General features: G+C 42.7%; 1 protein-coding gene across 2 annotated transcripts; it reads right to left on the bottom strand.

Annotated features, from left to right (window-relative positions):
- On the bottom strand, positions 1-22,018 carry stx3 (syntaxin 3). Of its 2 annotated transcripts, XM_014212124.2 has the most exons (11): positions 21,625-22,014; positions 5,834-5,908; positions 5,663-5,762; positions 5,485-5,559; positions 5,311-5,381; positions 5,077-5,185; positions 4,926-4,999; positions 4,727-4,861; positions 3,196-3,306; positions 1,854-1,978; positions 1-1,166 (listed from the first exon to the last, which is right to left on the bottom strand). In XM_014212124.2, exons 1-10 carry the CDS (start codon positions 21,652-21,654, stop codon positions 1,886-1,888), a joined length of 873 nt encoding a protein of 290 aa, XP_014067599.1. In that variant the 5' UTR covers positions 21,655-22,014; the 3' UTR covers positions 1-1,166; positions 1,854-1,885.
- Positions 22,019-27,285: the final 5,267 nt, after the last annotated feature.

Genomic DNA, 27,285 nt, shown 5'->3' with positions numbered 1-27,285 from the left:
GATTTTAAAAAACATTTTATTCCATCATTAAAATCTCTGACATCCACCATAATACTACAGTGAAGTTAGATTACATTTAAAACAGTCTTGAAATATCCAGACCTTCAGGGATGACCTCAATTGCATACTCCACGCATCCTCCCTCCTACTCAAAACCCACTGGATGAGAAAGAAAGAGGTCCCTCCAATGGGTTTTGAGAAGGAGAGGCGACACGAGTACGTAATTGAGATCTTCCCTCCGTGTCTCATTTAAAGCCTTGCCATTGGCCACCGTGTCTGAGGTATGGAAATTAATTTAAAATTGGACAGATAACAAAAACCAAAAAAAGGCTTTAGGCGCAAATCAGATGTTAGACTCATATCTCACCCAAATGCTCAGAGGTTAGGTGTGCTTTGGGAGTTTTAAAAAACACTATTCAAGCAGCATCAAACACATGCACATTGCTTTACATAAATTGAAGTGAAATCCACTGGTTTCCATCCTCAGTGCATATCATAGGTGAGGTCAATGTACCGTTCCCCTGTGGGCTGGAGGAGGCTGTGGCTGGCTGGCTGGCTACCTTTCAGCTTGGAGGGTCATCATGGCAAGACAATAAGGCACAGGTGGTGGCAGGGATACATTAAGTCAATGGTTTTTGTAATGGAGAGAGGAGTGTCATGGATTCCCTTCAGTGTGGATCAAGATCAATCACATCACAGGATACATAGAAAGCAGTTCAGAGAATGCCATTGAAGTGTTGCATGGTGTCCATTTAGTTGTGTGAGGGTAAGGATATACATTACTTAAGATTCCCTTTTTATTGGCATTATCAGAGGCTCATAAACAGTCTAAGTTTTGGTCCTCTTGTTTCTCTCCCAGCTGATGGTCATCCTCTCAGCCACCTTAGGGAAGACACCAGCCAGTCTCATCAGCTGGGCCTTTTTCTATTGGTCAGATGTACAGTAAGAGAGGGGGAGGATCCCAGGGCAATGGAAGTGATTGGTTGAGTCTACATCCCCCTCTTTGCCGTTACAGCTGGAGGAGGGCAGAATGGAGTGATTATGAAGATGGAGAGGTTGGGTGGGTGAGGGCCGTGGTCCCTCTATTACCCTACTGTCTGTGATAGGATGATGGCGAGGATGAGGACAGCAAGCACAGTACAGACCACTGCTATAATGATTGTCTTCTACAGAGGGGGAGAAAAAACAAACATGGGAGAACAAATACATCAGTTATTTATGGTAATAAATGAGGCGGTGATACACAGACAGAACTACCAAGGGAAATGAAGCTCTGAACATGGACGGGAATATCACGCACTGTCAATCATCAGGCAATTCTGATCAACCGGGGGCTCTTTGATGCAGAGGATGCAGAGCTTCTATTGGCCGATACGAGTCAGCGATTGACAGCAAGTGACGATCCCGCCCATCATAACACAGCGAGTCATCACTCATAGTCAAACAGGACACAGCCCAAAGACCCCAATGAGAAACTTAGACCCACATATACTACCCTACACATTCACACAGAGCCCAAAGACACCATTGGGGGACTGACACACAGTTCCAACCAGTGACCCAGCCATAGAGATACATAATGGCATTTCTATGGACCCCTAACCCTTACCATAAGCAACGAGTGCACTTGTGAAATGCTTGGAAGGAAGTCCAGATAAGACATGCAGTACACCCAGAGATAGCACCAACACACCTCATAAAATAGGCCAAGGAGCATGAACGCCTAAACATTTAAATACCTTCACGCCACACCCAGAGACAGTCGAAGGAAAGGAAAATGGAAACAGCCAAAGTTCCAGATCCACCCGCACCCCATTGTGACACCCCAGTTCCCCCCCCCCTGCTTTACTCACCCTTTACACAACTCTTATTCAGACACCTTCCATCACTGCTTCTTATTCAAGCCCACCGACAACCCAATAATCAGAGCCACTATGGCGAGCACGATAATCACAATAGCCAATATGATCACCTTTTTCTGTGGGGAACAAATAGGTGTCTGCTATGAAGAACATTTTCTTGTGGGAAACCACTTTTACAAAATGTTTTCTGTTGAGAAAATCTGTGTTCACTATCGTGACCACTTCCGAACAGCAGTAACCAGTATTAACAGTTTTTTCTGTAGGGAGGAAAAGATGATTATCAAGCCCTGACTACAATCAACACTTTATGTAGAGAAACGGTCATGTCCACTTTTCACCACGTATTCCTGGGCAAAGCGACAACATCTCTTTTCAAACAGCCTAAAAACACATGCATGACTCAGAGCTAAATGTTACATAAAGTGATCATAAATAACTGGAAAAAACACATACAACTGTAGTTACTGTTGAAAGAAGGAAATTATATACAGCTAGAAAGGAAGCGGAAAATACAAATAGCGAGATGGAGAACGACCATAGAAGTGTACAGTGTGTGTGTGTGTGTATATATATCCATCTCCTCTTTCCGGGGGGTATTGGTCCAGATCTGGAGGAGGATGATTCAAGGTTTAGGATGGGGATCGATGGGTACCAGGCCAATAGAGGCTGGTCAACGGAGCAGGGGGGAGGGGCCAGGGGGTGAGACAAGGGCCTTTCTATAGCCACTCACATGACGGGCCTCCTGCTGAAACTTGGCGGCTTTCTTAGGGTCAGCTACCGCCCACTCTACAAAGCCCACTGATTGGTCCATGTTGCTCTAAATTCTGTCCATCATTCCACCCTGGCAGAGGGGGCAGGACATTGCAGGAAAGAGATGTGCAGAGGAAGAGACAGAGACGGACAGAAGACAGAGGGACTACCTGTCCTAATCAGCTACCTGGCATGCTCTGAAAACCTGTGTAACGGAGGAAGGCCCGCAAAAATACCAATGGCTGCAACTGTGTTAAAGCAGGTTAAAACAGTAAGTGTATATTTTGCATTGGTGAAATTATTTTTGATGTGATATGAAAGTAAAGGGGTTTATGTTTCTAGAACTGTGGTGCAATTAAGAAACGATTGATGTTTAGATGAAGTATTTGGCTGTTTTGGTTGCCAGAGCCAGTCTACCCCGGTAAATAACCTGTAAGGTATTTGGACCATAAGGAATAACGGTAGGTCCCTTAAGAGCACATCTCGGGCTAACCGCATAGAAGCTTCTTAGAAACAGGGACAGTAGCATAGTTGATTAGGTTCAGGTAGATAGCGGTTCTAGCTGATGGATGGGGTGCAGTACCTTGCGTGCTTTGTTCTGGTACTGGATGGCCTTCTTGGTCTCAGTCTTAGCCACTACTATGTGGTCCACAGCTTTAGACACTTGCACCTCTATATTGTTCACTATGTCACCCTGAAACATAAAAATAAACACACACACACAGTGAGTATACAGATATACCGTAATTTCCGGACTATAAGCCGCAACTTTTTTCCCACGCTTTGAACCTCGCGGCTTAAACAATGACGCGGCTAATATATGGATTTTTCCCGCATTCACATTTTTTTTCCCAAAAAAACACATTCTGTGACGTGCTCAGTTTTTTGGCGGCATGAAGCTTTCATTAGACCAATGAAATTGCCGAACGGGTTAAGGTCAAATAACTTTTTTGTTTACTGTTTAGATTAAATCGAGTGCTCTCAAACTTCCCATCATTCTGATTACGGTAGTCATTTTGTCACCCTCATCATGGCAAAGACACGGAGAAATGCATATGATGCAGCTTTCAAGTTGAAGGCGATTGATCTGGCTGTTGGAAAAGGAAATAGAGCTGCTGCACGGGAGCTTGGTCTTAATGAGTCGATGATAAGACATTGGAAACAGCAGCGTGAGGAATTGACTCAGTGCAAAAAGACAACTAAAGCTTACTGCTAATTTTTTATTTTTTGTTGCAAGCCGTGTTTCGTTAAAGCCCATTTATTTTTGTTACAAGCCGTGTTTCGTTAAAGCCCATTTATTTTTGTTACAAGCCGTGTTTCGTTAAAGCCTATTTATTTTTGTTACAAGCCGTGTTTCGTTAAAGCCCATTTATTTTTGTTACAAGCCATGTTTCGTTAAAGCCTGTATAAAGTTCATTTGTTTCAATGTACCGGTAGGCACCTGCGGCTTATAGACATGTGCGGCTTATTTATGTTCAAAATAAAAACAATTTTTTAATTCAGTGGGTGCGGCTTATATTCAGGTGCGCTCAATAGTCCGGAAATTACGGTAGAACAAATAAAACTTTGCACTCTAACTGAATACATCAGAGACAAAAACGTCACAAAGAGGATTATATTAGAAAGAATGAAGGCGCTTACCTCGCACAAAACTTTCCCTCGGAAAGCATAGGACAACCAATGAGATACAGGTGGTTACAGAGATTATATGTAGCTGTGTGGTGACTACAGTATGGGGTTGGGTCGATTCCAACGTGGCTTTAGTGATTCACAGACCACTGTAGGCTACTAAGATGTTGAATCAAATGTGACTCTTACTGAGAATGTAGACTCCTAACTGAAGATGAATGAGTGATGGGAGGGAGACAGATGGATAGACACACACAAGGGGAACTTCTGTCCCAAAGCACGGAGAGAGGAGGAAAGCACAACGGAAGGAGAAAGGGAAGAGCGTACTGGAAAAGAGAAAGGAAAAACAGATGACAGACAGGGAACGATGAAGCAAACGAGACAGAAACAAAGTCAGACAGTAGGATTTCAAATGTAGATCTGAAATAGTGGATGGAGATATCAATTAATGACTGAATAGACAGATCGGAGGACGAGACGTGTACCTGGGTCTCCACCAGCATGGCGATGTCTACGAACATGTCATGCAGCTCTTTGATGCTGCTCTCCAGACGCACAATGTCTTTGTGTCGCGCCTCGATCTCACTGAGGGCCTGCTTCGAGATCCCAGAGTCCATGATCTAAAGAGAGGAGGTGGTTAGTTCGTACGCACGCGCGCACACACACACTAAAACACTTTCTTACCCCTGAAGTGAAGACAGCCGAGTTTCCCCCCTCTAACATCTCCTCCAGCTCCTCGTCAGTCGTGGCTTTGCCAGCTGAGAAACACCAGGATCATTTCAGTATTTTAACACACATGTGTATGTATATAAAACTAAGACTGTGTGTAACTCACTGATCTCTAGCTGTCTCCGGATGCGTCCTTTACTCCTCTCCCTGAAGTCCACCTGGGCCTCATTGTACTTGGTCATCACTTCCACAAACTTCCTGGACAGCACTGCATGCTGGGAGGACAGGACAGGGTCACAAGCCGTAACAACCCAATGGTTTGATATTCATTTCTATGGTCACATTGATGGTTAGGCACAGGGTCAGGTAAAGGGTAAGATGAGAACTCGCGGAAGCTGACCTGTGATTTGCGTATCCGCATGTCGGCTGAAATCCTCTCCTCTTCCTCAGACGCCAGATCCCTCTCGATGGCTGAGAATCAATCAACATGACTCGACAATCAGTATTCACCCATACCCGTATTAACCAATCAGCATTTAGTCTGTTTGTGCCGTATCATGTGTGAGGGTCTCACTTTTGAGTTTGTTCCGGGCGTTGTTAGCCATCTTCTTGATGTTGTTGGTGACAGCCTCCAAGTCATCCTGTGTTTCTGAAGGAAAAAAAACGCTAATTAAATTTGAAAAAAAAAAAACACTGACAGTAACAAGCGACAAAGACAGAGGGAAGGGAGGGAGCAGAGGCAGTATGTTTACTCTGGTCTGATGTGGGGGCAGACAGGATGACCGAGTAGAGCTTCTTGACTTCAGACACATTCTCATCAATCTTATCAATGCTGATCCTGATGTCCTCGATCTGAAACGGAGAGAAAAACACAGTCACACACACAGTCACACACACAGTCACACACGGAAAAAGGAACTCACCTGAGAGAAAAAGTCATCCATAAAAGCTGCATTGTCGATAGCAATTTCCACTTCCTCATCGTCATTGTCACATGTCTAAGAGGAGAAGCAGAAGGCAATATCAGTACTGCATGTACTGTATTCAAACAGTGGATCCACAGTATATGCACACTACACACTGACGTCATGAGTAGAGACCACAAGGCTTGGAGATATTGACACTGTGAAGGGCGAGGACATGGCTGAGAGGGAACAGAACCAGTTCTTAGCTGACCTCTCCTGCTTAAATAAACACGTAAACAGACTTACCACTAGGCTAAATCAGCTGGGCCCAGAAGAGGGTTAAAGCCCCCATCTTTTATTTTTTTAAATGCAATCACTGTACTGTAAGTCTAATAAAAATCAGTATTCATTTCATGAATTTAACTCCAAATCCATATTTTATCATTTCTTTCTTGAGCTTCCTTTTGCCATTGAACTGCTCATTCTGATCGTGTGGGTGCGTTGATACAAATGTAAATATATTTACATACACAGCCCTGATTGGCGGATAGGATAGTCTAGACCGGGAATGGCCAATTTTGATTTACACTGGTCCAGAGGCCTTTATTAAAGGTCAACGGCATCATGAACTACCAAGTACCAGGACATTATAGCCAAAAACCTGGTTGCCTCTGATAGGAGGCTGACACTTGGCCTTCCAGCAAGACAATAACCCTAAGCACTAATACAAATCCACAAAGAAATGGTTAATTAACTTTAAGGTATAGGGGGCAGTATTTTCATTTTCGGATGAAAAGCGTGCCCAGAGTAAACTGCCTAATACTCGGGCCCAGAGTCAAATATTTGCATATTATTAGTAGATTTGGATAGAAAACACTCTGAAGTTTCTAAAACTGTTTGATTGATGTCTGTGAGTATAACAGAACTCATATGGCAGGCAAAAACCTGAGAAAAATCCAACCAGGAAGTGGGAAATCTGAGAATTGTAGTTCTTTTGAATCCCTATCGAAACTACAGTGTCTGTGGGGTCACGTTGCACTTCCTAAGACTTCCATTGGCTATCAAGAGCCTTTAGAAACGTGTTTCATCCTTCTCCTGTTACTGGGCAGAAAATAGGAGCTCAGTCAATGAGTGGACTGCCTGGGGACAAAGGACTTGGTGTTGCGCGAGCCCGCTAGCGCGCCGTTCCTTCTTTTTCTTCTTGAATGAATACACTATTGTCCGGTTGGAATATTATCGACGTTCTATGTTAAAAAAGACACTAAGGATTGATTGTAAACAACATTTGACATGTTTCTACGAATGGTAATGGAACTATGACTGTGTGTCTGGATTTACGCTTGCGCGTTATGCCTTTGGATAGTGATCTGAACGCACGAACAAAACGGAGTATTTTGAACAAAAATAACATTTCTTGTAGAAGTAGGAGTCCTTGGAGTGCATTGTGACGAAGATCAGCAAAGGTAAGAGAATATTTATAATACTAATTCTGAGTTTAGTTGACCCCAGAACTTGGCGGGTATCTGTATAGCTTGCTTTGATAGTTGAGCTATGTACTCAGAATATTGAAAAATGTGCTTTCTCCGTAAAGCCATTTTAAAATCTGACACAGCGGTTGCATTAAGGAGAAGTATATCTATAATTCTTTCAATAACTGTTGTAAATTTTATCAACTTATATGATGAGTATTTTTGTAAATTGATGTGCACATTCACCGGAGGTTTTGGTGGGAATACATTTTCTTAACATCACGCGCCAACGAAAAATTGGGTTTTTGGATATAAATATGAACTTTATCGAACAAAACATACATGTATTGTGTAACATGAAGTCCCATGAGTGCCATCTGATGAAGATCAAAAGGTTAGTGAATATTTTTGCTGTATTTTTGGTTTTTGTGATGCATGTCCTTGCTTGGAAAATGGCTGTGGGGTTTTTCTTGTAAGTTTATGTCCTAACATAATTTAATTTTATGCTTTCGCCGTAAAGCCTTTTTGAAATCGGACAATGTGGTTAGATTAACGAGAAGTTTATCTTTAAAATGGTGTAAAATAGTTGATTGTTTGAGAAAATGAAATTATGAAATTTCTGCTGTTTTGTATTTCGCACCATGCTATTTCACTGGCTGTTGAATAGTGTGTCCCGCAGGTGGGACAGTCACGTCCCGCCTAGCCCATAGAAGTTCTCTGGACTTGAACCTCATTGAAAACCCGTGGTTTGAATTGAAGGCGGCAGTCCATAAGCGCAGACAAAATGATATCAAGGACCTGGAAATATTCTGTATGGAGGAATGGTCTAAGACAGTGTTTCCCAACCCTGGTCCTCCAATACCTCCAACAGTACACATTTTTGTTGAAGCCCTGGACAAAAACACCTCATTCAACTCATTGAGGGCTTGATGATTAGTTGACAAGTTGAATCAGGTGTGCTTGTCCAGGGTTACAATACAAATGATGTACTGTTGGAGGTACTGAAGGACCAGGAAACACTGGTCTAAGATCCCGCCGAAAGTGGTCTCCAAATCTGAGAAAACATTTTATTAAAAGGCTCAGTGTCGCATGGGGAGTGTGCTGAGTATTAAAAACCTGGCTCTTATGTACAGTTGAAGTCAGAAGTTTACATACACCTTAACCAAATACATTTAAACTCAGTTTTTCACAATTCCTGACATTTAATCCAAGTAAAAATTCCCTGTTATGTCAATTAGGATTACCACTTTATTTTAAGAATGTGAAATGTTTTTTTTTCACCTTTATTTAACCAGGTAGGCAAGTTGAGAACAAGTTCTCATTTACAATTGCGACCTGGCCAAGATTAAGCAAAGCAGTTCGACAACATACAAAAACACAGAGTTACACATGGAGTAAAACAACATACAATCAATGATGCAGTAGAAAAAAATAAGACTATATACAATGTGAGCAAATGATGTGAGATAAGGGAGGTAAAGGCAAAAAATGTCAGAATAATAGTATAGAGAATGAATCATTTCAGCTTTTATTTCTTTCATCACATTCCCAGTGGGTCAGAAGTTTACATATACTAATTGAGTGTTTGGTAGCAACGCATCAGGTAGCCTTCCACAAGCTTCCCACAATAAGTTGGGTGAATTTTGGCCCATTCCTCCTGACAGAGCTGGTGTAACTGAGTCAGGTTTGTAGGCCTCCTTGCTCGCACACGCTTTTTCAGTTCTGCCCACAAATTTTCTATAGGTTTAAGGTCAGGGCTTTGTGATGGCCACTCCAATACCTTGACTTTGTTGTCCTTAAGCCATTTTGCCACAACTTTGGAAGTATGCTTGTGGTCATTGTCCATTTGGAAGACCCATTTGTGACCAAGCTTTAACTTCCTGACTGATGTCTTGAGATGTTGCTTCAATATATCCACATAATTTTCCTTGCTCATGATGCCATCTATTTTGTGAAGTGCACCAGTCCCTCCTGCAGCAAAGCACCCCCACAACATGATGCTGCCACCCCCGTGCTTCACGGTTGGGATGTTGTTCTTCGGCTTGCAATCACTCTTTTTCCTCCAAACAATATGTTGGTCATTATGGCCAAACAGTTCTATTTTTGTTACATCAGACCAGAGGCATTTCTCCACAAAGTACAATCTTTGTCCCCATGTGCAGTTGCAAACCATAGTCTGCCTTTTTTATGGCGGTTTTGGAGCAGTGGCTTCTTCCTTGCTGAGCGGCCTTTCAGGTTATGTCGATATAGGACTCGTTTTATAGGTACTTTTGTACCTGTTTCCTCCAGCATCTCCACAAGGTCCTTTGCTGTTGTTCTGGGATTGATTTGCACTTTTCACCCCAAAGTACATTCATCTCCAGGATACAGAACGCGTCTCCTTCCTGAGCGGTATGACGGCTGCGTAGTCCTATTGTGTTTATACTTGCGTACTATTGTTTGTACAGATGAACGTGGTACCTTCAGGCGTTTGGAAATTGCTCCCAAGGATGAACCAGACTAAGTCTACAATTTTTATCTGAGGTCTTGGCTGATTTCTTTTGATTTTCCCATGATGTCAAGCCAAAGAGGTACTGAGTTTGAAGGTAGGTCTTGAAATACATCCACACCTCCAATTGACTCAAATTATGTCAATTAGCCTATCAGAAGCTTCTAAAGCCATGACATCATTTTCTGGAATTTTCCAAGCTGTTTAAAGGCACAGTCAACTTAGTGTATGTAAACTTCTGACCCACTGGAATTGTGATACAGTGAATTATAAGTTAAATAATCTGTAAACAATTGTTGGAAATACTACTTGTGTCATGCACAAAGTAGATGTCCTAACCGACTTGAAAAACTATTGTTTGTTAAAAAGAAATTTGTGGAGTGGTTGAAAAACGAGTTTTAATGACTCCAACCTAAGTGTATGTAAACTTCACACTTCAACTGCATGTATACAATGTCGTTCTCTGAGCAATTGTGTTAGTATAATATAATTTCCCCCAAAAATGTAGCATACAATATAGCTCAGTTTTTCTATTATTTATTTTATACAGTCTTCCTTGCGCATCTTTATCAAGGGTGGCAATAATTATGGACCCCAGGGTGGGTGGGTAGGTGGATAGATGAATAGAGATAGATAGATGGCGAGTGGGAGATGGGGAGGAAAAGAGAGCAAGCACTCTAAAATAGTTGGAGCATTATATAACTGGGTTTTGGGAGAATAAAATAAGAACAAACGCTTCCCTATCCTTTTACAGGAAAGGAGAGCGCGAGCATAGATCCCCCCCTTCCTTCCTCTCTCTGGGGGCCGATCCGAAGGCCAAAGACGACAACCCAGATGTCATTTCCCTGCTTACAATTATAACATGCGTAAGCGCTCCAACAACTTAAGTTCTGAAGTATAGACCGAACACAGAGTTATAGGCCTCAGGAACTCGTGACAATCCAACCTTGATCTTTCTTAACTGCTGAATGTCAATCTCTGTACTATAAAAACAATTTCAATTCAGTGGCAGTTAGTGCTGGTCAAGATATTTTTTATGAGCATGGCTTTATTTCTATTACAGCATATTGGATGACTGTCATTCACATTCCATTCACCCAGCTCAATGTAAAATGGATAGGTTTAGGCTATTACATGATACTCGAATTTGCCCTACACCATCATGAGGTTGCTACAACCTAGCCTACATATGACAGTTTATAACGCAGGTGCACAGGTCGAGATACAAATTGGAGTAATCAAGGTGACAGACAGTGACACATTCAATACCACCTTGCACACTCTAGCCTGCATCTGGCTGATCTGGGGTGTCTCATTAGTCGAAACAAAACAAGTTTCTATTGGACACATTCAGGTAGCTCCCTCCCCGTTTAGTTCAGCTTGCTTCCATTTAAGAAACATTTTGCAACAGAATCTCCGGAATGAATACACCCATGATCACCCACACACACAGTTCACTTTCACAGCAGCCACATACAGCATCATCACTTTGCTTGTTGTATAATTCCATCTTGCATCTACACGCTCTCCTCCTCTCACCTTTTGTCTTTGCTTGTGGACTTGAGTGCACAACACAACAGCTGTCTGTGACCAGGTGCAAAAACCTCTCCAAACCTTCATACCATAACCTTCACAGCCGACATAGTTGTCACCATATTAACGTTATAGTCAACAAATTAGAACTAACACATTAGTAAACCCAGAATTCAATCCATTTGTACAATCACGTAGTACAGTATACAGCAAGCAGTTTAGCAGTTATACCGGCAGGCCATGGTGGCAATAAATTAATAAAACTGAAAGCTTGCCTAGACTTGGAAGAGCTGCAGGATTTTTTTTTAATAACTAAACCAAGATAGACCTCAGCCCATCATTTCAAATGGGAAATAATGAGTCATAGTGGGTAGAACAAGCAAGGAGGTGGGCAAAGCCATGCACGAGCTAGCGAGAGCCTATTGGCGCATTCTAGTAAACATTTGCATATTTCCGTTAGGGAACGCCTACTCTGAAGTGCACGTGTGCAATAACTCAATTCACCTTTGCATTCCTTCTAAACATCTACATTTTTTAAAACTTTGGCAAAGAGTAAAGTCCACAAAACTTAGTCCACTCTGTTCGCAACAGATCGTAGCTTTTGGAACAGAAACCGGTATTGAGATCAAATGTTTCATCGATGAGAAAATTTGCATAATGTCAGCTAAAATCCGTCTCCTTTCATCTTCTCCCACTGCCGGCCAATGGGCTTCCTCGCACTACCATATATTGTAGTAAGTGGAAACGCCAAGCGGATGCTTCACATTTATACAGCCAGTGAAATATCGATCTCATTGTTCGATCAGTAAAGATGGCGCTGACAGACATGGCAGCTCTGCTTCTAGCTCCTAAACAACTTTGCAGTATTTTTTTTTTTGTGTGTCATTCCTTACATTAGCCCAGAATTCTTTTCCCTTATATTTAGATATTTCGTAATTCCATTATTTTAGATTTGTGGGTATTGTTGTGGATTGTTAGATGCTATCTGCTAAATATGTGTTTGTGGCCAACAATTCTTTCTTTTTTTAATCAGCCAAACATGGATGTTTCAGTCATGGTCAGTTGGGTTTGAAAAATGGGTCAACTTCGAGCACGTTTATCTCTTGAATATTTTGGCATTCAGGTCCAAAATGTAACTTTCTGACCACTTCAACAACGGGCAAATATGTATGGAAGGTTTCGTTCAATTCAAAATGGGGTGCTGTCAAAAAGTGATTACATTCAAATGTATTTACCCCATTATAAAAGTAGCAGAACTCAAGAAGTCTGTTTTTATTGTTCAATTTAAAGTTGTATCAGTTTCATATCAACTATCGTCTAATGATGAACGTAATTTGACTATATAATCTTGTGATTCAGGAAGCATCACTTGCCATTGGCCTTGGCTCTACAGACCTTTGCCTTTTAGCCGCAAGGCTTTTTTGTTGCCATTTGCTCTTTAGCCACTAAGGTTATTATAGGCTAATATCCTTTTAAGCCTCTGGCGCTATTAGCCTTTGCATTTTGACATGACTACCCTGTACCTCGGAAGCACTTCATTAAAACTTATACTTCGACCGGATCCTTTCACTTAAGTCTCCTCTTTTACCTTTAGAGTCAATTTTGCCATTGCTTTTACAACTGTTGTACTAACACAGTGAACGTCAGTTTTTATGTCGCACAGTATGACCACGAGTTGAGCGAGGGATTTAACCCTAATTTCTCCTGTAAATTGCTCTGGATAGGAGTGTCTGCTAAACGACAAGAAAAAAAAAATCTAAGTTTATCGTTAGAACCGTCTTTGGAGCATTGTTAAATCTGAGCTGTTTCCCAAAACCATCGTTATTTATGTTGCACTTGAAAAACACTCGTAATCTAACGCCTGCCTCAGACCACTCGTAATCTAACGCCTGCCTCAGACCACTCGTAGAATAGCTAAGTGCGTCATTATGCTTTCTTGCCATCCATTTATATACACAGAAGAACTCCGCTAAACATCATGGTTTAGCCATCTCTCTGTGACCGCCAATATCTGACTGAGCGTCTACATTTAACCTTACGTAATACCCTAGATGCAGTTGCACCACTTAAAAAAATAAAACATTTGTCACAACAAATTAGCTTCATGGTATACAGAAAAATACCTGAGCCCTGAAGCAAGCTTCAAGAAAATTGGAATGGAAATTACACTCCACCAAACTGGAAGTCTTCTGACTAGCTTGGAGAGACAGTACCAGGCAATATCGAAGAGCCCTCACTGCCGCTCATTCAGTCTATTTTTCCAACCTAATTGATGAGAATAAGAACGCAAAATGCATTTTTGATACTACCTGGCCTTCCTATATGTTGAACATAATAAAACGGCTCCCTATCCTCTGGCTGTGTACCAAACTCACTAAAAAAGTGGCAGCAACAAAGTCTCTCCTGAAAAAGCCAAACCTTGACCCGGAAAATGTAAACATTTTTAAATTAAAAACGATTGGCCTATATCGAATCTCCCATTCCTCTCACAATAAAAATGTAAAAGCTGTTGCACATCAACTCACAGCCTTCCTGATGACAAATAATGAATACGAAACGCTTCAGTCTTGTTTTAGACCCCATCATAGTACTGAGACTGCACTCGTGAAGGTGGTAAATGACGTCAGACCAAGTCTCTGCATCGGTCCTCATGCTCCTAAACCTTAGTGCCGCTTTTGACACCATCGATCACCACATTCTTTTGGAGAGATTGGAACCCTAATTGGTCTACACGGACAAGTTCTTGCCTGGTTTAGATATCTGTCAGAAAGATATCCGTTGTCTCTGTGGATGGTTTGTGCTCTGAGAAATCAATTGTAAGTGTCGGTGTTCGTCAAGGTTCCGTTTTAGGACCACTATTGTTTTCACTATATATTTTACCTCTTGGTGATATCATTCGGAAACACAATGTCAACTTTCACTGCTATGCGGACGACACACAGCTGTACATTTCAATGAAACATGCTGAAGCCCCAAAATTGCCTAGCCTGGAAGCCTGTGTTTCAGACATAAGGAAGTGGATGGTGGAAAATGTTTGACTTTTAAAAACTCAGACAAAAACAGAGATGCTAGTTCTAGGTCCCAAAGAAACAAAGTTATCTTCAGTTAGCGCTAAACACGGTTGATAGAATCTTTTACTAGAACCAAAAACATTTGATCAATTTACTCCAGTGCTAGCCTCTAGGGCTGATTTCAAGATTTTACTGCTAACCTACAAAGCATTACCTGGACTTGCTCCTACCCATCTCTGATTTGGTCCTGCTGTACATACCTACACGTACACTACGGTCACAAGACGCATTGTCCCTAGAATTTCTAAGCAAACTGCTGGAGGCAGGGCTTTCTCCTATAGAGCTCCATTTTTATGGAATGGTCTGCCTATCCATGTGAGAGACCCTTGCTGTCTGCCTGGCCGGCTCCCCCCTCACCACTGGGATTCTCTGCCTCTGAGTCACGGGGGCTGAGTCACAGGCTTACTAGTGCTCTTCCACACCGTCCCTAGGAGGGGTGCGTCACTTGAGTAGGTTGAGTCACTAACGTGATTTTCATGTCCGGTTTTGCGCCCCCTCAGAATCGTGCGGTGGGAGGGCTATACTCAGCCTTGTCTCAGGGTAGTAAGTTGGTGGTCTGTTGATATCCCTCTAGTGGTGTGGGGGCTGTGCTTATATCCTGCCTGGTTGGCCCTGTCCTGGGGGTATCGTCAGACAGGCACAGTGTCCCCCAACCCCCCGTCTCAGCCTCCGGTATCTGTGCTGCAATAGTCGATATCAGCCTTTCTTAAAGTATGGGTCGCGGACCTGTTATTGGTGGGTCGCGATGCGTTAGAATAAATGTATAATTCTTCAATTCATTACTGGAATTGATTTGGCCAAGTGCAACTGTGCTCTCAGTGCGCTTTCTGCTTAGCAGTGGTGTCAGTTTGGCAGCTGCACGAGTGGGAAGGACATGCCCGTATTCGTCGCGGTTCACCAGATCTTTTTTTCTGCAGTTTTCTTGAAGATCACTCCGCGGCCCCACACGCTGCAACGCTGTGGTTCAGCAGCAGATGATGCGCTGTCAGCCAATGACTTGTCATTCCCACTCGCCATCAAATGAGTCAAGCTAGCCACAAGTTCTGGCTGAGCTCAATCGTCATGAAACGCAAATACGGTGATGCGTTTCTTCTCTCTCTTGGTTTCATACAAACTGAGAAATACCGAGGAGCGCCCACAATGTCTTTTGTGCAGGGAAGTGCTTAGTAACGAGTCTCAAAACGTACAAATTAAGAAGACACGTCCTGAACAAACATCCATAGCATGACGGTAAACCCAGGGAGTTCTTTCAGAACAGGGCAGAATGCGTCAGGAAACAGTGCTTCGACAGTGGAAAAGTCAGTCAGCTAGCATTGTTGTCGTTTTATAACAGATGATATGCAGAAATAAGGGAGTACTCTCTCTCATAGTAGTAGATCTCTTTCAAACAATTCCCTTGTACACAGCTAATATAGCTAGATAGCTAACGTTTATCAGTAGCTAGCTAGCTTGCTTTGGTTGTGTGCAACCCTAACTAACAGTACATTTGAAGATGAAAAAAGATTAGGCCTACTGTACATCTTACTGTAGAAGTGATTGGTGAAAACAAGTGTAAGTTGGAACATTTGCTATTAAAATTCAAGTAACCATTTTTATTCTGAACTGGAATAAACTAATTGAAGCAAGATGCTTGAGGCAAACCCATTCACAGTTCTGGGTTGCTCATCTACAGCAGGAAGTGTTCTGCCTGGCTGAGAAAGCAGTAGATGTTCTGATCCAGTTTGGCACCACATACCTATGCGAGTCAGGGTTCTCAACTCTGGCATACAGAAACAGACTCCATGCCTCAGGGTTGCACAATCAAAAACTGGGGCCAAAATAGACATGCTGGTTGAAGCATCAACCACACACACACCACACACCACCTCTCATTAGGTTTGTGTGTGCGCGTATGCGTTTTCTGTTCTACATCTGTGTGATCAAAAATAAACATGAATAGCTATTTATATTATTATATTTAATTGTTATTTGTCTATACTGCATTTGTTTTAGGCTTGCATAAGAGCAATGAAATGTACCAATATTTACATATAGTTGCATGTTTTCATAAACTTGGGTCCCAGGAAAACAGACTTTCTAATTTGTGTCCCAGGCTTAAAAAGTTTAAGAACCCCTGGTCTATGTGCCGGGGGAGCTAGGGTCAGTATTATATCTGGTGTAATTCTCCTGCCTTATCTGGTGTCCTATATGAATTTAAGTATGCTCCCTCCCTAGGACCATGCCTCAGGACTACCTGGCCTGATGACTCCTGGCTGTCCCCAGTCCACCTGGTTGTGCTGCTACTCCAGTTCCAACTGTTCTTTCTGCAACTATGGAACCTTGACCTGTTCACCGGACCTGCTACCTTGTCCTGGACCTGCTCTTTTCTAGACTCTCCCCCACTCTCTCTCTACCGCACCTGGTGTCTCGACCTCTGAATGATCGGCTATGAAAAGCCAACTGACATTTACTCCTAAGGCCTGTTGCACCCTCAACAACCACTGATTATTATTATTTGACCCTGCTGGTTATCTATGAACATTTGAACATCTTGGCCATGTACTGTTATAATCTCCACCCGGCACAGCCAGAAGAGGACTGGCCACCCCTCAGAGCCTGGTTCCCAGGGAGTTTTTCCTAGCCACTGTGCTTCTACATCTGCATTGCTTGCTGTTTGGGTTTTTAGGCTGGGTTTCTGTATAAGCACTGTGACATCTGCTGATGTAAAAAGGGATATATACACATTTGATTGATTGGTCTTCAGAACAAAGTTGACTACAAATACAAAGTTGGCAATGTCTTTGCAATTGATACAAACTAACTCTAGAACGCTTCAAATTAAAACCGAGATGACCGCATAAAATATAAAAAGTAGTCGAGTTCAGTTTTGTTACTTGTAGGCTACTGTCTGCAATTAGTCTCAATATACTTCATGTGTAGCATAAAATGCACCAAATAGGTGATTTAGTGCATTTTTATTGGGTAAGCGTTTGAATAAACCACCTCAATATTTGCTACTGTAGGTGGTAATATCGCTCTAGGAGCTGATCCATCATCAGTCTTGTAAACTAATTATAATGTTAAGATTTGGATGGAGGCGAAAGAAAAACGCACACCTGTTCGGGCGAGGTGCAGTAGAAAACTTCTAAAAGAAAAGAAGATCCGCACAATCTAGGTACTTAGACGCAATCACTTTATAACCATCTGAGCTGGAGAAAGCTGATCCGAGAACAGCACCCTTTCAATCCCATCAATATCGACACATTCTCCAACAACGCACTTAGCAACCATTCTCTCTACGCTATGTTTTGAAAATAAACGCACGTTACATCTTCGGCTGTTGTAGAAAAGATACATCCTTAAAAACACTCGTAAGCCTAACACGGAACCCAAACTGACTGCGCGTGTGCGCCTTCGTGCATAAATGTATTTTGTCCCCCCACACCAAACGCGATCACGACATGCAAGTTAAAATACCAAAACAAACTCTGAACCAATTATATTAATTTGGGGACAGGTCGAAAAGCATTAAACATTTATGGCAATTTAGCTAGCTAGCTTGCACTTGCTAGCTAATTTGTCCGATTTAGCTAGCTTGCTCTTGCGAGCTAATTTGTCCTGGGATATAAACATTGAGTTGTTATTGTACCTGAAATGCACAAGGTCCTCTAATCCACCAATTAGTCCACACATAAAACGGTCAGACGAATCATTTCTAATCATCTCTTCACTTTATATTGAGATTGGCAACTTTCATAAATTAGGTGCATTACCACCACTGACCTCGTTCGTCTTTCAGTCACCCACGTGGGTATAACCAATGAGGAGATGGCACGTGTGTACCTGCTTCTATAAACCAATGAGGAGATGGGAGAGGCAGGACTTGCAGCGTGATCTGCATCAGAAATAGAAAGGACTTCTATTTTAGCCCTTGGCAACCCAGACGCGCGCGAGCAGTGTGGGTGCAATAATTGAATAACAGATTTCTAAATTTATTTTGCAACACTCGCGCACCCGACGCGAGCGGTGTAGTCAGCCTGTAAGTTCAATTGCTATCGGGAAGCCGGGACCTGGTCTAAGTCAAGACAAGACAGGGCCACTTAAGTTCTCAAAAGTCTCAGAGTTAATTTCCCTGTCAATCACATCACATACAGGTTGGACACAAAACACAGTCTGTTTTTAAAATCATAAAAAACTGGAAAGGACAGCGTTCACCAGGATCTTCTATTTTTTTTATTTATTTTTTTACAACAAGAGAGAGTTGTATATCAATACACTTGTGATTTACACTGGCACTATACACATAAAGACATGACACACTCGCATGCCTAGTCAAAACACACACAAACAGTCTCTCGCTCTCTTTCACACAGTGGTAGTGCTGCGGCAGTGAGATAAGACTAAGCACTCGTTTCCTTCCTGTCTTCTCACTTAGTCGCTCTCATTCAGCATAAACAAGGAAGAGAGGGAATAAAATGTGTGAAAGAGAGAGAGAGGGTTGTGATGAGTATCGTGTGCGTCAGTTTAACACCGAGACCACAAGGTTAAGAGGGAGTGTCTCCCTCTCTCTCCCGTTGGTCATCGGTTATAAGAAACTTCCACAACCAGGCTCATAAACAGCAAACCCGTCTTGTGATTTACAACTCCACCTGCCTTTGCGAATAGAGGCTTCAGATTCTGCATACGTTGCTCGAGGTATGTCTAGTTGCATATTTCCCCTGTAACAGGGTAAATACCTAGACAGTCTTTACAACGGCACTGCATCACTGATCATTCGTCGATAGACATACGTGCTTAACGCGGAGACGTTCGATTGGCCCTCGATCTATAGGGTCGTCATAATGGAGCCATTTCATTGGTCCTCACATTGTAATTCCGCCACAATGCTTAATCTCAACCATATGCTCTTCCTGGATCTAGTCTAGTACATTAACGCCGTGAATGACTTTACAGACAAACAGATCATGCTTATGTTGGACTGGGGCTCTGATTAGATTACACGATCCATAATAACTGATTTGGGATCAACATTTCCTCTCCGAGAGCTGAACCTTTCCCAATGTGAATTTTACTACACCGCAGAGAGAGAATGACAGGTTGTGGAGAGAGAGGGATAGACTGGAAAGAGATTGAAGTTAGAGAGGCAACCTTTCTGTCAAAGGCTACTGTGACTGAAGCCCGGGAGATAAGCCTCTGGATATTGTGACTGATCTAGAGGGCGACACTGCACTGGAGTGAGACTAGTGCATAAAGGCCATACTATGGAACACAAGACAAACCCACTTTGAGTGTCACTGTGTACCTGAAGGATGCATGTCTGAACATGTCTCTAGAGTACAGTCAGACTGCTGTACAGAGAAGGCAATCTATATGGAGATCTTGCTGTAGAGTTACTACAAAGACCAGACTGAATATAATATGGTGTGTCCAGGGAAATGATCCTCCCATTTCCTGTTGTAGTCCATTCTGTCTACTGCACCTGTCAGCTGACCTTTCATGCTCCGAGCACAACAATACAGCCACACCAAGTTAAACATTAGAAGGAAAACAGATGAGAACCCTACAGATGTTCAAGGCCTCCAGGTCTTGTTTTATGTAAATGGTCATCCCTGAACAAACTGCCACACCATTTTGACTTTACTTACCCTCCCAGTAGAAACCCATTGTACCTGGGAGATTACGACTCAGGGCACCATTTGACAAACTAAACATGGCACATATTTGTCCAACAGTAAGGCCATGGTAACAGAATCTGACACGGCTGGAGTGGATCAGCAGCGTCTCACCCAAAGGCGAGCCAGACATTCTACAACTGGAAATTTACATCCTGGTTGTTTTGTGTTAGAAACTAGGCTACCGACTATCACATTGAGTGGGATAATGTCTAAATACCCAATACAAGTTCTAGGCTAATAGAGTGTGGAAAGGGATCTGAGATGTAGAACAATCACCAATCTCCCCACTATAGGCCTTGCATTAACACTACTAACTGTTAATTAGTATAGGTGTCAATTACAACTGCAGCTTAATTACAGGAGATTATAAACAAATGGTGGGAATGAAAGCCTACAACTGTCAGCCCAAATCAGAAATCAACTGACCACGTGACGCCACATTCTCCAATACCTGAAGCACGCGAGGGCACACTGCACACGCGAGGACACACGTGACACACCCGTGATCCCGTTACCTTGTCCTCAACCTCCACCCCCCCACTCACTGACTGCCGCACAAGACACCAACATGTCCCCAAGAGAGATACAGGCAATGACACTGAACAAGATCATAAACACAACACGTAAAGTGTTGGTTTCATGAGCTGAAACAAAAGATCCCAGAAATGTTCCATACGCTTCCCTGTTAGTGACCATTTCCCCTTAGACAAGATAATCCATTCAAGTGACAGGTGTGGGATATCAAGAAGCTGATTAAGCAGCATGATCACTACAAAGGCATACCTTGTGCTGGGGACAATAAAAGGTTGTGTCACACAATGTGCAGTTGTGTCACACAACACAATGCCACAGATGCCTCAAGTTGAGGAAGCATGCAATTGGCATGCTGACAGCAGGAACGTCCACCAGAGCTGTTGCCAGATAATTTAATGTTCATTTCTCTACCATAAGCTGCCCCCAACATTGTTTTAGAGAATTTGGCAGTATGTCCAACCAGCCTCACAACTGCAGAGTATTTCTGTCTGTCATAAAGCAATTTTGTGGGGGGAAAAGTATTCTGATTGGCTGGGCCTGGCTGCCAAGTAGGTGGACCTATGCCCTTCCAGGCCCACCCATGGCTGCACCCCTGCCCAGTCACATGAAATCCATATATTAGGGACTAATTTATTTATTTTAAAATCAACTGATTTCCTTATATTAACTGTAACTCAGTAAAAATCTTTGAAATTGTTGCACGTTGCGTTTATATTTTAGTTCAGTATAAATATCCAAGTTTATGAAAAATAAAAACATAACAGAAACGATTCTCTTTTCCATCGTCTCTCATGCATCTTTTCAATCGTAATTAAAGTAATTAATTATGTAGCCATGTAATCAAATCCAATAGCGGCAGTCCAAATAGGGTTTCGAATAGGCTGATGAATAGCTTGTAAACTGCCGAATAAGACCAATAATGAGTTAAATAATGTTGTCGAATGATACACTTTCTTGCATAGACCACTTGTAATTTGCATGCTGGCCCACACAGGAGGTTATAACGTTTGTCTCGCTCTGTGAAAAGGTGCCCCTGTCACACTTCCCAGACCTCACTTACTGCTTTAAGTTGTTCCAATCGGTCCTTCATCTTGACGACTGTTAATAAAACAAGCTAAAAAAATAAATATAGTAATCTTAAAAATACAATCCCCAATCTGTGAAATCCCTCAACCAGCTGGACAGCTAGCTGTTGAACTGAATCCCACCGCCAGCGGGTTGAAGATCAACTTTACCAAAGTCTTGGCAAGTTTCTTCTAAAAATGACTTTTGCTGCGGAAATACTGCTTTTTCCCACCAATAGTCCATACAGTATTGCCGCTAGGGGAGAAACTAAATCTCTTCCTCTTCGGTCTGGGGATTAAAACAAGTTGTGCACACCCTGCGTAATTTCTCTCGCTCTCCCGGAGTAATTGTTATAAAACAGACTTTCGAGCTCACGCATGCGCGACAGCCTCCTCGCTTGTCCACTTGTCTTGTAAGGGGCCACGCCCAGGCCAGCGTGATGCCTACCTGTGCGTGTCGGCCAACCAAAGTCCTTTAAAGGGGAAGCACAGTCTCAGGGGAATTCGTGTAACTTCAGGGTGTTTTCACATGTAGTCATCTTTAAAATAATATTAATAATGTTTGTGTCATGTTTTGTGCTGCTACCGTGCTGTGTGTCATGTGTTGCTGCCTTAGGTCTCTCTTTATGTAGTGTTGTCTCTCTTGTTGGGATGTGTGTTTTGTCCTATATTTATGTTGTATTTGTTTATTTGAATCCCAGGCCCCTGTCTCCTCAGGAGGCCTTTTGGTAGGCCGTCATTGTAAATAAAAATGTGTTCTTAACTAACTTGCCTAGTTAAATAAAGGTTAAATAAAAAATAAAATAGTGAATTCTGGGGTAAAAACAAAAACAAAACAGTGTTGCAGTAGTATAGTGTGTGGTGCGGGAATAATGACAAGTGAACCTGGGGAGCTTTGTGTACACATTGACCTAAAAAAAAGGATCCAGATCACGGAATCCAGGCGAAACTAACTCAGACCACCTCTTGAAATGGTTTCAGTTCGGTTTGCTTCGGGGCTCTTTTGAGAAGTCTGAAATGCTTGAGTGTTCACACTGGACAAAAAAATGTAAGGAACCTCACTGAGTTCACAAAAATTGTCTGAAAGGGATCAAGAGTGAAAACACCCACATTGACAGTGACAATATGATGTACATTAGGATATTCTCGTAGAAAAAGCCTGCACGCATCGGAATGTGCACCACGTCTCAGCGTATTTACTCAGGGGTATGTGCGTGCATTTGTTTGGTAATTAGGCCTACACAGGGTCGATGTTTATAGCCTATTCTGCCTCACCTCTAGTGGGATCTAACATTCACCCATTCACAGTCACAAAGATATGTCATCTCTCTCTCAGTTAAAATCCAATTGTATTGGTCACATACACATATTTAGCAGATGTTATTGCGGGTGTAGCGAAAAATGTTTGTGTTCCTAGCTCCAACAGTGCAGTAGTATCTAACAGTTCACAACAATACACACTAATCTAAAAGTAAAATAATGGAATTAAGAAAAATATAAATATTAGATTGAGCAATGTCAGAGTGATATTGACTAAAATACAGTAGAATAGAATACTGTATATACATATGAGATGAGTAAAGCAGTATGAAAACATTATTAAAGTGGCCAGTGATTCCAAGTCTATGTATATAGGGCAGCAACCACTAAGGTGCAGGGTTATGTAAGCGGGTGGAAATAGGATAGTGACGGCTGTTTAACAGTCTGATGGCCTTGAGATAGAAGCTATTTTTCAGTCTCAGCTTTGATTCACATGTACTGACCTCACCGCTGGATGGTAGCGGGGTGAACAGGCCGTGGCTCAGGTGGTTGATGTCCTTGATGATCCTTTTGGCCTTCCTGTGACATCAGGTGCTGTAGGTGTCCTGGAGGGCAGGTAGTTTGCCCCCGGTGATGCGTCAGATAGATCGCACCACCCTCTGTTAAGCGGGTGGTGCGGACAAGGAAAGGGTTTATTATGGGTGGCCCATGAGTGATAGTTTGATAGCTTTTGTAGTGTTTTATTATGGCACCACCACGAATGAGAGTGGGCAAGTAGCCATCTAGCCTCGCGCACAATACCATACTTTCCCTTCTCTCTCTCTCAAAATACACACTAAACACTTAACTGACATAACCAATCAATAATCAACACAAATCCTATTCAAGTGAATTTGAGGACTGGAACGTTCGTGAATGTTGAGAATTGTTGAAATCCTGCATCGTCTCATTCTGATTGGACCAGTGGCTGTTACGAGTCCACAATCAGTGAGGCTACAATCAGCGCCTTGCGGGACGGGGAATGTTGATTTCTCTAAGACGCAACAAGGCTGACACCCGGTGGTCTTTCTGACAAACCGCAACCTAATAGAGCGTAGCGCGGGGAATAGGCCACAACACATTATTTATATAGACATTAGATTACTGATTGGGGCGCTGTGTTGAAGCCACCATCTTGGCACTTCCACACCGTTGTAAAAAATATTTTTGAAGGTATAGAAATGCATGTAATACATACTTTTATGTATACTTTTAAATGATATGTGAGCGCCAATATGTCCTACCGGTGGCTTCAAAGCCCATAGCATCAGCAATTAAAATCAAATGTTATTGGTCATCACATATTTTGCAGATGTTATCGCAGGTGCAGCAAGATGCTTGTTTCTTGCTCCAACATTGCAGTAATACCTAACATAAAAAATACAAAAGCAATGTCTGAGTCCAGAATAAAAATATGTATATAATGGTGTGTATAGACAGTATATGAGTAGAGCAAGTGTGGAGCATTAGTTATATAGGACAGCAGGTAAACATTATTAAAGTGACCAGTGTTCAATGACTATGTACATAGGGCAGTAGTCTCTAGGGTGCAGGGTAGAGTACTGAAATCCAGAGTTAATATACACTGCTCAAAAAAATAAAGGGAACACTAAAATAACACATCCTAGATCTGAATGAATGAAATAACCTTATTAAATACTTTTTTTCTTTACATAGTTGAATGTGCTGACAACAAAATCACACAAAAATAATCAATGGAAATCCAATTTATCAACCCATGGAGGTCTGGATTTGGAGTCACACTCAAAATGAAAGTGGAAAACCACACTACAGGCTGATCCGACTTTGATGTAATGTCCTTAAAACAAGTGAAATGAGGCTCAGTAGTGTGTGTGGCCTCCACGTGCCTGTATGACCTCCCTACAACGCCTGGGCATGCTCCTGATGAGGTGGCGGATGGTCTCCTGAGGGATCTCCTCCCAGACCTGGACTAAAGCATCCGCCAACTCCTGGACAGTCTGTGGTGCAACGTGGCGTTGGTGGATGGAGCGAGACATGATGTCCCAGATGTGCTCAATTGGATTCAGGTCTGGGGAACGGGCGGGCCAGTCCATAGCATCAATGCCTTCCTCTTGCAGGAACTGCTGACACACTCCAGCCATATGAGGTCTAGCATTGTCTTGCATTAGGAGGAACCCAGGGCCAACCGCACCAGCATATGGTCTCACAAGGGGTCTGAGGATCTCATCTCGGTACCTAATGGCAGTCAGGCTACCTCTGGCGAGCACATGGAGGGCTGTGCGGCCCCCCAAAGAAATGCCACCCCACACCATGACTGACCCACTGCCAAACCGGTCATGCTGGAGGATGTTGCAGGCAGCAGAACGTTCTCCACGGCGTCTCCAGACTCGTCACGTCTGTCACATGTGCTCAGTGTGAACCTGCTTTCATCTGTGAAGAGCACAGGGCGCCAGTGGTGAATTTGACAATCTTGGTGTTCTCTGGCAAATGCCAAACGTCCTGCACAGTGTTGGGCTGTAAGCACAACCCCCACCTGTGGACGTCGGGCCCTCATAGAGTCTGTTTCTGACCGTTTGAGCAGACACATGCACATTTGTGGCCTGCTGGAGGTCATTTTGCAGGGCTCTAGCAGTGCTTCTCCTGCTCCTCCTTGCACAAAGGCGGAGGTAGCGGTCCTGCTGCTGGGTTGTTGCCCTCCTACACGTCTCCTGATGTACTGGCCTGTCTCCTGGTAGCGTCTCCATGCTCTGGACACTACGCTGACAGACACAGCAAACCTTCTTGCCACAGCTCGCATTGATGTGCCATCCTGGATGAGCTGCACTACCTAAGCCACTTGTGTGGGTTGTAGATTCCGTCTCATGCTACCACTAGTGTGAAAGCACCGCCAGCATTCAAAAGTGACCAAAACATCAGCCAGGAAGCATAGAAACTGAGAAATGCTCTGTGGTCACCACCTGCAGAACCACTCCTTTATTGGGGGTGTCTTGCTAATTGCCTATAATTTCCACCTGTTGTCTATACCATTTGCACAACAGCATGTGCAATTTGTCAATCAGTGTTGCTTCCTAAGTGGACAGTTTGATTTCACAGAAGTGTGACTGACTTGGAGTTACATTGTGTTGTTTAAGTGTTCCCTTGATTTTTTTTAGCAGTGTATTTTAAGCTGTAATCTATGGATTTCACATGACTGGGCAGGGACACAGCCATGGGTGGGCCTAGGCCCACCCACTTGGCAAGTGAGTTCATGAGTTTATCCCCACAAAAGGCTTTATTACAGATATAAATATTCCTCAGTTTCATCAGCAGTACTGCTGGCTGGTCTCAGACGATCTCACAGGTGAAGAAGCCGGATGTGGAGGTCCTGGGCTGGCGTGGTTTGCGGTTGGACGTTTGCAAAGTTCTCTAAAATGACGTTGGAGGCGGCTCATGGTAGAGAAATGAACATTCAATAATCTGGCAACAGCTCTGGTGGACATTCCTGCAGTTAACGTTCCAATTGCACGCTCACTCAACACTTGAGACATCTGTGGCATTGTGTTGTAGCATAACTGCACATTTTAGTGGCCTTTTGTCCACAGCACAAGGTTCAACTGTGTAATGGTCACACTGTTTAATTAGCTTCTTTACATGCCACTGGTCAGGTGGCTGGATTATCTTGGCAAATGGGAAATGCTCAGTAACAGGTACATAAACAAAATTGTTCACAAAATTTGAGAGAAATAAGCTTTTTGAGCATATGGAAAATGCGACCTTCCATTTCAGCTCATGAAACATGGGACCAACACTTTACATGTTGCGTTTATATTTTTGTTCAGTACATAACATTAGCCTCAAGTCTGTGACCATATTTAAAAAGTAGTTGCACCTCTTAAACCAGTGTTTCAAGACTCACCAGGAGTCTGCAATGAAGTCCTCCTGAGTAAATAGGATGGAATACATCTGCAGTGTGCTACATGCCCCCACATACCTGATAAGCAAAAATTTAAAATGTTAGTTCACCTGCGTTTTTTAACCAAATGCATATTCCCACCAGGACATTGGGATATATTTTAAATATATTGTTAAGTCATATCAAAAAGGAACCTGGGTAGGTGGCGTTTACTTCAGAAGTTAAACCACACCGGCACAATACAGAGTATCCGAGTCAGAGCCCATTTCATTTCCACTCAATTATGATAATTACAATACAATTATTTTTCCTCATAGGGAAATTGGAATTTCAGTTTACTTCCTGAATTGAAATTCACCCCAACCCTTGCAAGTATGCTTAAACAATCAGCTACTGGAAAGATTTAAGTCTACCATGCTCAACTTCTACCCCCAATGACATGTCAAAACACTTAGCAAAACAACAAATAAAAGACAACTGCATG

This window comes from Salmo salar, chromosome ssa09 (assembly GCF_905237065.1).
Source record: "Salmo salar chromosome ssa09, Ssal_v3.1, whole genome shotgun sequence".
NCBI classification, from domain to species: Eukaryota; Metazoa; Chordata; class Actinopteri; order Salmoniformes; family Salmonidae; genus Salmo; species Salmo salar.
This window is presented reverse-complemented; position numbering and strand designations above follow the sequence as displayed.